Genomic DNA, 11,662 nt, shown 5'->3' on the forward strand with positions numbered 1-11,662 from the left:
TACCAGTTCTTCCCATTTAATCATCTCAATTGAACTACACTAAAATAGTTTACTACATTGAGCAACTCTTCCGACATATATATGTTAATTTAAATACACTAAAAAAGTAGACTACATTAACCAACTCTTTCCATTTTAACATCTCAATTTAACCACACTAAATTACTGTAGCAGCTGGGATAGGCTCCAGCAACCCCCGCGACCCTGGGAGGGACAAGCGGTAACAAATGGATGGATGGATGGATAAAATACTGTAGTATACTACCAACTCCTTTCATGTTGATATCTTATTTAACTATATTAAAATAGTATACTAAATTCATCACCTCTTTCCATGTAAACATCTAAAACATAACTAGACTAAATGTCTAATGTAGTGCATTTGCTGGCTCCAACAGATCCACTCCTGATGCCTGATTACCATCTACTGGTCATAAGCTGAAACTGAAACTGTACTTCATTTATTTATTTCAACTTAATTGTGTACAACAAATTATGTACTGATGATAAATTGCATACTGAAGTTAATATATATTACTTAACTTTGTATACTATGAGCTATATTAATCTTTATCTTATCTGTAAAGTTCATTCCATGTTGTGAAGTGATCAAATACGACAGTTTATTTGAATCTGTTAAATGACAAGCGGTAGAAAATGGATGGATGGATGGATAGGTATAGGTAAAGCCGGTATATAGGTATAATGATCATGGGTCAATTTGCAATACGACTTTTATTTTGACAACTGACTTGGACCGGAAATGAGGCTGTGTTTACAAACGGATTGTACTTCCGGTCAGTGAGAAGAATTCGGCAGAAGTCCCATTCCCCCCTTTTGTTTGCATGATTGTGTCTTATTTTTCGGAAAATGTGTCTAATACTGACAAACCAATTACTCGAGAATCGAAAAAAAAGTTGTGACTCGTGTCATTTTTGTTTTTTAGTTGCGTTAAAGTCAGTTGCTAGCCTGTTCGCTTGACATTAGCTGTGCCAACATTGCAGGATTTGGACAGGTGTGACATTTATTTGTAAACGTTCAAAATGTCGCGTTAAGTGTATATTTTTCTGGAGAGGCAGGCTATATATTTCACTGAATCATCGTGTAATTTAAAGCAACATGCCATTAGTCAGCTATTAAACGTAGCTTACCTTTCTGGAGTGTGTCATGCACCTGAGCCGCCTCCTGTTTGGACTTCTATCGACTTGCTGCAGAACTGCACACAAGCAATTAGCAGTCAATGTGCAATCAATTTGGTTTCCTTATCGTCACACAACACCAGAGGTAATCCATCTAGCAGATCTTAAATCCCTCAAGTGTTGTTTTAAAGAAGCTTTATTACAATGATGTTACCTTTTTCTCCTCTAGGCTTGTCTCTCTCTGGTCAGCTTAAACAAGATGGCGTCTGTCAGCATCTCCCATGATAGGCAGCCCTCGGCTGATGATAATAATAATAATGATGAAAAAAAGGAGGAAGGAAACGGTGGTTCTAAAGATGAAACTGGACTAGAAAGAGGTTCAGAAGAGAGTCAATGTCAGGTGAATACAGTTCTCACTGACACTGGAGCCGCCAATAAGACAAGTAAGTTGAAGGAAAGAACAACTAAGCACATTTAGAAAAAACATATGTATCTAGTGCTATGCATTGACGCCCTACTGAAGAAGTACGAGGAGGAAAGAGAGTGATGCCCTCAGCACAAAGCGATGGGAGAGAGGTGTATAGTCAGAGAGTGTTTGGGCCTGTGTGTGTGTATGTGTGTGTTTTGTCTCGTCTTGTCTTGTCTCATAGTAACAGTGGTACTATTGTATTGTTAGTGTACAGGAGCTTTTCTTGTTTTTGTTTGTATAGTATTGTTCTTGTATTATATTGTTTATGTTAAATGTGGAATGAGTGAGAGGGGTTGGGATATAAGCATCTGCTTCATCAAACCCCTTTTCAAGCCTTGCATAAATGTCTCTGCCAAAATGTAAAAAAAAATGTGTGTTGTTGTATTGTGCAGGTTTGGAATAAATACTTCAATTCAATTCAATTTGTCCCCAGTCACCAATCGTGAGTCGCGCAAGAAGAAGAGGAAGAGGGCGGGCAGCGGAGGACGAGTGGACAGCGAGGAAGACGCAGAGACAAAGAAGAAGAAGAAACCAAGCCAACGGCCTAACTACTTTGTCTCCATCCCCATAACCAATTCACAGGTAAACAGACAAAAACTTGTGCCTTATGTAGGGCTGGGCGATATGGGCGAAAATGTATATCTCCATATATTTTTACTTAAACTCGATATTCGATACATATCTCAATATATTTTCCGGTGAAAGTATACATATAAAGATACTCATTTTTGAGCGAGATTCACTGAAATTGAACTGAATGACAACTGTACTGTAAACAGTCAGTGGCACTTTTATTAACCCAGTTAGTCAAGATGGGTATTAACAGCACAGAAAATAAACTGTTTAAGTAGCACAGAATTACATAATGTAAATAAAATGATCTATCTATGATCTGCCTCACTTCGGAATACATTTTTGGCAGTATTTATCGTGCAAAATATGCCCGGCTTGGCAACTCGAGAACAGTTTTGGTAAACAACTAAAATTAATGTTTTATCCAGAGGCATACATTAGTCCAAATGTGGCCAAGTAGACGCATTGTGCGTTTCCTGGACGTCGTCTACATCGTTAAAAACAAATCTAAGGAAGATAATCCTTCTGCCATCTTCCACTAGTTTTTTTAATATATAAATCGCCCGCTTGAAAATTCCCTCTTCTCTTCTACGACTTTCTTGTCGTCATTCGGGATGTCTGTTGTGATTTCCCTTCCTGGTTCCATGACCCGCCCTATGTTGCCTCTGATTGGCCTAATCTCAACCAATCAACCAATTCACACACTAGGGCCAATTTAGTGTTGCCAATCAAACTATCCCCAGCCGCATGTCTTTGGAGGTGGGAGGAAACCAGAGTACCCAGAGGGAACCCACGCAGTCACAGGGAGAACATGCAAACTCTACACAGAAACACCCCAAAAACACACCTTCCTATTGTGAGGCACACGCACTAACCCTTGTTACACCGTGCTGCAAAATTATAACAATTATACCATCTATAGTCACCGTGGAGAGTTGGAGGGGGCACAAAATATTTTCTCCTTGCTAGGGTGTGCTGAACAGAAAATAATTGAGAAGCACTGTTCTAGAGCAAAGCAACAAACATGATCAAATATATCATCCGCCTCACTTGTTTGCTCGAATTCTGAGAAAAGATGCACTCAAACGCTTGCTTTTGAAGTTGCAACTTTTCATGACATCATGGACAGAAAACCCCCTTCCTTATGGACATTATACCACCTCTGACCCTTCCCTAGCTAAATGAGCCCGCCCCGTTCTTTTATCTGTCAGTCAGCTACGAGCGTAAGAGCTGTAAGTTTAAGTATTTGATTTAGCAAATATTTTAGCTTGCATGATGTTAAAATATGGCTCTGATGTTAGCATGTAGGCTCACATAGTTATGCTCGTACTTCTAATGTTTGTGTACGCTAGCCCCACTCCTCAGTGTTACATTGTTGTACAAGTCCGAAGATACATTCTACTGTATATGTCAAAAGTGATTGAAATACACAACAGCTCTACTTGGAGACACACACTTTTTCGTAGACAAACACAGCTCATTAGCAGAGGTGTGGACTCGAGTCACATGACTTGGACTCGAGTCAGACTCGAGTCATGAATTTGATGACTTTAGACTCGACTTGACAAAATGTAAAGAGACTTGCAACTCGACTTAGACTTTAACATAAATGGCTTGTGACTTCACTTGGACTTGAGCCTTTTGACTTGACATGACTTGCTACTTTCCCCAAAACCCAAAGATTAAAAAGTTATATGGGAGCGCTCCGTATCTTTCATTTTCTACGTCTGTGTCTATAAGCGTGTGTGCTGCTTGTCAGCTGGTGTGCTGTCAGTACAACAGCCAATCAAATTAGATCTACATTGTTTTCATCACACAGCTCTCATCCAATCAAATTGCAGGACAACCACCGAACATGAGTTGTCAAACAACGCGGCAGTGAGAAACAATTATGCCAAAGTTGGTTTCGTTCGGGTATAAAAACTACGACTTGGTCAACAAAAAACGAATTGCCGTATGCAAATCACGCTGTTCGAATATTACAGACGGAGACGCAACAACTTCCAACTTCGTTCGACATTTGAAGTTGCACAAAGAAGGGTAAGTTTTGAATGTAAGATAACGTTTATTGGCGAAGTAACATGACTTTTATTTGCTGTGTAGTTAAATCAGTGAGGCTGCAAACTCACTGCTAACGTTATAACCATAGACATCTTATAAGGGTACGCAGCATTGAGCGCTACTGCCTACTGGTGCAGACGAGACGCGGGGCCGCCATCTTGGAGTGGTGATCCGCTCCACTCAGTGCAATTCATTTGGCAGGTACAATGAACTGTCAGCGAATTTAATTAATCTTACCTCACTGAATACCACTGATTTTCACGCGTTTTTTTTGGTCATACGTGTAGCTATGATAACGGACACATGTTTTGCCGTTTTTATTATTCATAGTTTGCTTAACAGTAATAGAATATTCTTATACGCTATAAGTGACCAGACGTCCGAGATCAAAACTGGGAATATAATCCCAGAGAAGGGGGAAAAAAACGGTCAGCTATTTTTAAATTGAAGAAACAATATGATTAGGTTATATATACATGCGTATATCCAACATAAACAATGTATGAATACATTAGATATATATATATCTTAGGGACCTATAGACTGTATCTCTGTTGCTGCAGCAGCAGAAAGTTTATTCTGTCTTGACACTTTGTATTGATATTTTGTATTACATTCTTCCCTTAAATGATCATGTTTACAGTGATTGTTTTATATGTATTTTTTATGTATGTCGCTTTGGATAAAAGCGTCTGCCAAATACTTAAACATAAACATATATAAACACCTGAAAGTCTTTATATCAGCTAAAACCACCAATCTGTTTCACTGGATTCAGAATAAAAGCAAATGCTGTCTTACCCAACAATGTTAGTATTTGAATATTGTTACTTGAAGACTTATTCCTGGTTACAATTAAACTGTTAAGAAAGTATTGTCTTATATTTTGCCTAAAATGAGAATGCATCATAATCAGTGGCGGCTGGTGAATTTTGTTTTAGGTGGGGCTGGAAGTTTGTAAACCAAACCCCTGTAGGGGCGTCATCCTCCCCCAGAAGATTTATTTGTGATTTTCACATACAAATATTGAAGATCTTTGCTCCTTCTCAACTCTGTGGTTATATTATTTTCATAAAATACAACCAATAGTACGTTAATGTTTGTTTTTGCAAATGTGTTTATTCTGTAAAGGAATGAGTTAAATGTTTAAAATTGTTTAAACTATTAAAATGACTGGTTAATAGTGCTATTATGAATTGCAATGTCAGCACTATTATTTTTCCTGCAATTTCAAATGCACTTGTTTTAATAAATAAATACAGCGTTTTAAAAGCATACACAATCTGTGTAAAAATATTAGTCTGTGGTTAAACGGACTTGAAAGGACTCGAAACTCAAAATGCAGGACTTGGGACTTGACTTGAGACTTTCTAGTCTTGACTTTGGACTTGACTCGGGACTTGACTCGAGACTTGAGGGCAAAGACTTGAGACTTACTTGTGACTTGCAAAGCAATGACTTGGTCCCACCTCTGCTCATTAGTATTAAAGCTACATATATGTAAAACGGTGTGTTTCCTGTTGAGATTACTAAAATAACTTTTAAACTGTCTAAATTCCAGCATCAAGGCTAACGCACTATTGTGTCACCTATGCATACTTGCCAACCTTGAGACCTCCAATATCGGGAGGTGGGGGGGAGGGGGGCTTGGTCGGGGTTGGGGGGGCATGGTTGGGGGCGTGGGGCGTGGTTATTTACAGCTAGAATTCACCAACTCGAGTATTTCATATATATATATATATATATATATATATATATATATATATATATATATATATATATATATATATATATACTGTATATATTTATTTATTTATTTTATTTACATAAAAGAAATACTTGAATTTCAGTGTTCCGGTGGCTAACCATTAGATGGCAGTATTGTCCTGTTTAACTTCTCCGTTCATGAATGAGTATATCATTTCGGACACCGTGTTCAATGGAGAAGTCTGTTCTACATATTTACAGGCAACATACACCTTCCCCTTCGAACTGTCCTGGATGAACTGAAATTCTTGTTTCCATTCGTTTGAATTCGTTAGGCAAGCTGTTTATATTGCGTGAGAACAGGCTGTCCCCACTCAGTCTCAGGTCCGCATTGAGCTGGAGGGGGCGTGGCCTCCAGCTCCGGCTGAATACCAGGAGTTTGTCGGGAGAAAATCTCTGCCGGGAGGTTGTCGGGAGAGGCGCTGAATACCGGGATTCTCCCGCTAAAAACGGGAGGGTTGGCAAGTATGCACCTATGAGACGCATTTGAATTTAGGACTACAACTAACGATTATTTTAATAGTCGATTAGTCAACAAACAATTATCTTAATGATTAGTCGGATAATAAAGCGTACACATATTTAATGGCTCTAATTTTTCATCGACTTCTAAATGCAGCTTACGTTATTTTAGGCATGTTCTTACTTACCACAAAGATGACTAATTCATTCATGCATATGTATTTTTACTGTAACTGTGCCGCTTATTCAGCTGTTACAAAAATTAGAATGACTATTAAAATGTTGTCCATTTACAAAAAACAAAAGGCACATTTCTAAAAAAACTAAACAATTGACCTTTTTTATGTATTAAAACAGTTAAAATAGCAGCAATAAAAACAAACAACAACAGTGTTTCCCCCAGAAAATGTGTTAGTCAAGGTGGTGTCTCTCCGGGACAGGCGGACAGACGAGGAAGGGTGGGTTTAAGGAACAGTGTAACTCGGCCTGTCGCCATCATGTCTCCACCTCATCGCTGCCCCCACAGCCAGGGGGGGCAATAGACTACAGACTGTGGTGAAGTAGGCTGTATTCGTCGCGTGAAGAAGCCTACAATTTTGGGCTGTGTTTTCCGCTCCATTTGCTGAATGGCGATATATGATACATATCGCGATATATTTTCCGTAAAGTAAAAGCAAAACACAAAACAGTCCTACTTACCTGAGATACTAAGTATGTCATTATTATGACTTTGTAAGTCAATATTTTGACTTAGTAATTTACTAAGTCAAAATAATGACAAAATAATGACTTACTAAGTCAAAATAATGACAAAATAATGACTTACTAAGTCAAAATAATTACAAAATAATGACTTACTAAGTCAAATTAATGACTTACTGTAAGTAAGCGTTTCAAAAAAAGTTAAAAGTGGGGCCACATGCTGACATATTCTCAACTCATCATGCTTAATTTATTACAGCATTTGGGAAGCCTGTAGTTGATTTTTATTATGTAAATGATTATATTTTTTATCAACATGTGATAGCAGGGACCCTGTCATTCAAAACTAGGCTGGTAAATTACTAATGATTTATGTAACCATAGCTGAAAAAATAGTACAATTGCAATAGGAGAGACTATTCATCCCTGAACACCATGGAGTTCATGTAGGCTTTATGATGCAGTTACATTATTATATAAACTATCAGAGACAGCTTCAGGAAACTCTTCATTTAACATAATGTCGTTTTTTGCTGCTTCAACACAGCTCAATCAACACAGAAAAAGGTAAAGTGAAATAACTTAGTTGTTAACTGTAGGTCAATAATGCTTGTCTTTCTCTCAGACAGACAGGGCTTTGCTGTCCGTTTCATGTGGGGCACACACATGCGCACACGCACACACACATATACGCACCTACGCACACACACACACCGCACAGTGAGCTAACGTTACGCTAAAGGCTAATTAGCCTTCACCTCAAGGACTGCGAGCGAGCTGAGCTGCCGTTTATGTTTCTAGAACGTCAACGGGCTCATAGTGATGTTACTAGCAGTTGAGTTGGAGAGGACTGGGAGGTGTTTATTATAATTTGGGGCGAGTCCGCTGCCTTATGCTTACCTGCTAAACACCTTTCTGCTCACCCCACCGTGAGCAATGACTCCATGCGCTCCGAATACGCACTGCTGATTGGCTGTTACCGCGCTGCGTGTAACCAATCAGATGGTTCTGTGGGTGGGACAATGCTGGAGTGCACCAGCAGCACATCAGAGAGACATACTGACAGGGCGTGTTAAGACGTTAGTTTAGGCGGTGGCTCTTTGTTGTTAAGGCGGCCGCCTTAACAAAAAAGCGCTGCGGGAAACCCTGAACAAAACACAAAATCTAACTTTTTCATAAAGAAAAGAAGCATTTTGGTATGATGTTTAAAAAGCTGCACACTGGTATATTGACTATTGATTAACTCCTGGCAGTTTTAGCACTCTAATAGACTCAATGTGTAGAATTGTATCTTTGGTTAATTCTCCAAATGTTGGCTATTTAATAGATTATACCGTATTTTCCAGACTATAAGGCGCATTAAAATCATTTTTTTTCTCAAAAGTCGACAGTGCGCCTTATAACCCAGTGCGCCTAATGTTTGGAAAAATTCTGGTTTTGCTTACCGACCTCGAAGCTATTTTATTTGGTACATGGTGAAATGATAAGTGTGACCAGTAGATGGCAGTCAAACATAAGAGATACATGTAGACTGCAATATAATGGCAGTCACACACAAGAGATATGTGTAGACTGCAATATGACTCAAGTAAACAACACCAACATTTTATATGTTCCATTGAAAATATAGCGCATTACACACGGCGCTCAAAAATGTATAAAACAATGTTTTAGTACGACTTTGGTAAGCTATGAAGCCGCGTCGCTTGATGGATTGTACTGTGCTTCAACATACGATTATTATTATGGTGTGTGTATAAGGTAAGAGATATTATCTGGTGTTTTGTTTCGCAATATTATGCAAAAGCAACTTTTCTTACCTTCTGGTACCTGCCGATCTGTATTTGGGATCTGCATAAGTCCTGTAAAATTGCGTGCGTCTGCTTTTGTAGTCCGTGGCGACACCGTAGTCGATAAGCTTCTACTTTTTCTCTATCTTCTTGTTATGGGACATTCATCCTCCGTTGTTGCCATTTGTAATATAAATAGTGTAAAGTTCTTACTTATATCTGCCATGAAAGCGCTAAAAACTGCCGGTGTAGTGAGTTTACATTATTCACCCATGGAACTTTAGTTATCAGAGAGTTCCGGTCGGACGTTTTTTCACGGGACAAATTTCCGGCAAAGGAGGAGATGCTGTTCCGTTATTGATTTAAGTGACGTCTGAATGTCAATAAAACAGTTGAAGGTGAGCCACGTAAATAAGACCGCCCACAAAACGGCGCATCCTGAAGCGACTGTCAGAAAGCGGCTTGAAGATGATCTGTAAAACATAATCTATGCAACATTTTGATTAAAGAACCACCATTACATGTTATGTAGACCACAAGGAAGTGTTTTCAATTTAGAAAAAAATAAAATAATATGACTCCTTTAATGCGCCCTATAATCCGGTGCGCCTTATATATGAAAAAATATAGAAAATAGACCATTCATCCGGAGTGCGCATTATAATCCGGTGCGCCCTATGATCCGGAAAATATGGTATGTTTAATATTATGATAACTCTGCATTTGTGCCTGTCTGTCTGTGTGTCTGTGCATGCGCGTTTGTTATTGTGCCCTTTTTTATGGCATTGACGCTGCTTTAAAAAGTACTGGAATTGTTTTGGCAAAGTTTGGCTGACTGACTTTGGCTAAAATGATAGTTGAAGTTCTCACACTTTATATGTTATCACTTGCGATAATTTTTCAGAGTGGCGGTGCTGACCCGCTTACGCCTGGAAAAACATGAGTAATGACGTCACGACTATTGTCGACAAATATAATTGTCGCGACAAATTTTATTGTCGTCATTTGTCGACAATGTCGACTAATCGTTGAATGTGTTAATGTTGTCTTTTGACAGATAAGCACAGCAGTGTCTCAGGTCCAAGAGGCGTTGCTGGAGCAGGAGCCCCGTCTGGCCAAAGCCATGATCCCCGTCCCCACTCTGCACATCACACTTCTAGTCACTCATCTGGCTGACCAAGAGCAAGTGGACTTGTGAGTGGACACATGTGTTTTTAGCGTGCATTATTAGTAGGACAAATTTTTAAGTAAAATCTGATTTGTTAGATTTTGCCCAGATTTGTGACTTTTTCCATCTCAAACAAAAAGGCTAAAACACTCAGAAAAACAAATAAACACAGTAGAGATTGGATGATTTAATGAGATCCTCTGGGTCGTCTTCGGCTCTGGTGCAGCACTGAGAAGACAATCAAACTTGACTATCTCAAGGTCCTTTTTTTATTGTCACTCTCGCATTAAAACATGAACAAATTGAAGTTCTCAGGTCCCAGCGAACAACATATATACAAAGACAGGAAAGATGAATATTAAATAGCAGCATTATACACAGTAAAAGACTAAAGATAAAAAGTCAAATATAAGATTTTCAGCTATAGTGTATGGTGCTCTCTTATTAATCTGACAACTGCAGGGGAAGCTATACTTGGGCCTGGTGGTTGTAGCTCTAATGCTCTGTAGACGTCTTTCTGAAGGCAGGGGGTATCCGTTAAAGTGCTGGGTGGGTTGGATCCCTCATAATACTGGAAGCCCTACTCCTGCACCAGCTGATGTAAAGGTTGTTGATAGCTGGCCGGTTGCACCCAATAATCTTTTGTGCCATCTTTCCATTTTCCATTTTACTTAACCTGGACACTCTTTTGTAAGAGTGACCAGGCCAAGAGGGCAGCAAAACAGGTTTCATAAATATATACAGGTAGAACAACAGCAAAAATAGGACAATAAACATAAAAACACGCAATAGGTAAAAAATAAAATGTGTCAATAAAAACAATTTAAAATTAAGTAGTGCCCAATACAAACAGTGTCTCAATCCTTCAAAATAGATTGAAATTTCCTCAAAGTGATCAGTTCAGGTAACCTCAGATCCTTTTGTAATTCATTCTATGACCACGGAGCAGCAAATCTGAATTATTTTTTACAGAGACTTGTGTTGGCTCTAGGAACCATCACGCCATTTATGTCCTGTGACCTTAAACTGTAGCGACTGGACTCTCTACACATAAAATAACATAAATGAGTGGGAACCAGACCAATAAGTAATTTATATATAAAAATCCTCCATCGAGAAAATCTGCGTACCGACAAAGATGGACAGTTTGCCGTTGCAGACAAAGTGCAATGGTGGACAAAGTTGCCACAACCAGTAATAAAACATAAGGCACAGATATACAGTATACAGTTTTTTCAAATAAGTGTTGGGTGCATTCATACATTTTAGCCAAGGCATAAAAGTGGTCAGAAACAAGTGTTTCCTAACTTGTAGGGAAAAACAAGACTTGTTTCTAAAGAAAAAAAAAAAAATATATATATATATATATTTTAAGTTTAGCTAAAGTGTTTCTATGTGTGATTTAAAAAACAATTTTCATCAGTAACAATCTCCAAGTACTTACATGTTGTGATCATTTCAAGTTCAACCTTATGAGAAGTTGATTTTTTAAATGTTCAATGGCAGTCGTTTGCCATTTGAAAATTACATT

The 11,662-nt window shown here is 38.5% G+C and overlaps 1 protein-coding gene across 1 annotated transcript; it reads left to right on the plus strand.

Annotated features, from left to right (window-relative positions):
- The first annotated feature begins 786 nt into the window (after positions 1 to 786).
- LOC133647752 (A-kinase anchor protein 7-like) lies at positions 787 to 10,193 on the plus strand. The gene is made up of 4 exons (XM_062043442.1): positions 787 to 1,284; positions 1,369 to 1,582; positions 2,042 to 2,190; positions 10,021 to 10,193. The coding sequence occupies exons 1-4, from the start codon at positions 1,168 to 1,170 to the stop codon at positions 10,159 to 10,161; spliced, it is 621 nt and encodes a 206-aa protein (XP_061899426.1). The 5' UTR covers positions 787 to 1,167; the 3' UTR covers positions 10,162 to 10,193.
- The last annotated feature ends 1,469 nt before the right edge of the window (positions 10,194 to 11,662 follow it).

Source organism: Entelurus aequoreus, linkage group LG04 (genome assembly GCF_033978785.1).
Source record: "Entelurus aequoreus isolate RoL-2023_Sb linkage group LG04, RoL_Eaeq_v1.1, whole genome shotgun sequence".
Classification (NCBI taxonomy): domain Eukaryota; kingdom Metazoa; phylum Chordata; class Actinopteri; order Syngnathiformes; family Syngnathidae; genus Entelurus; species Entelurus aequoreus.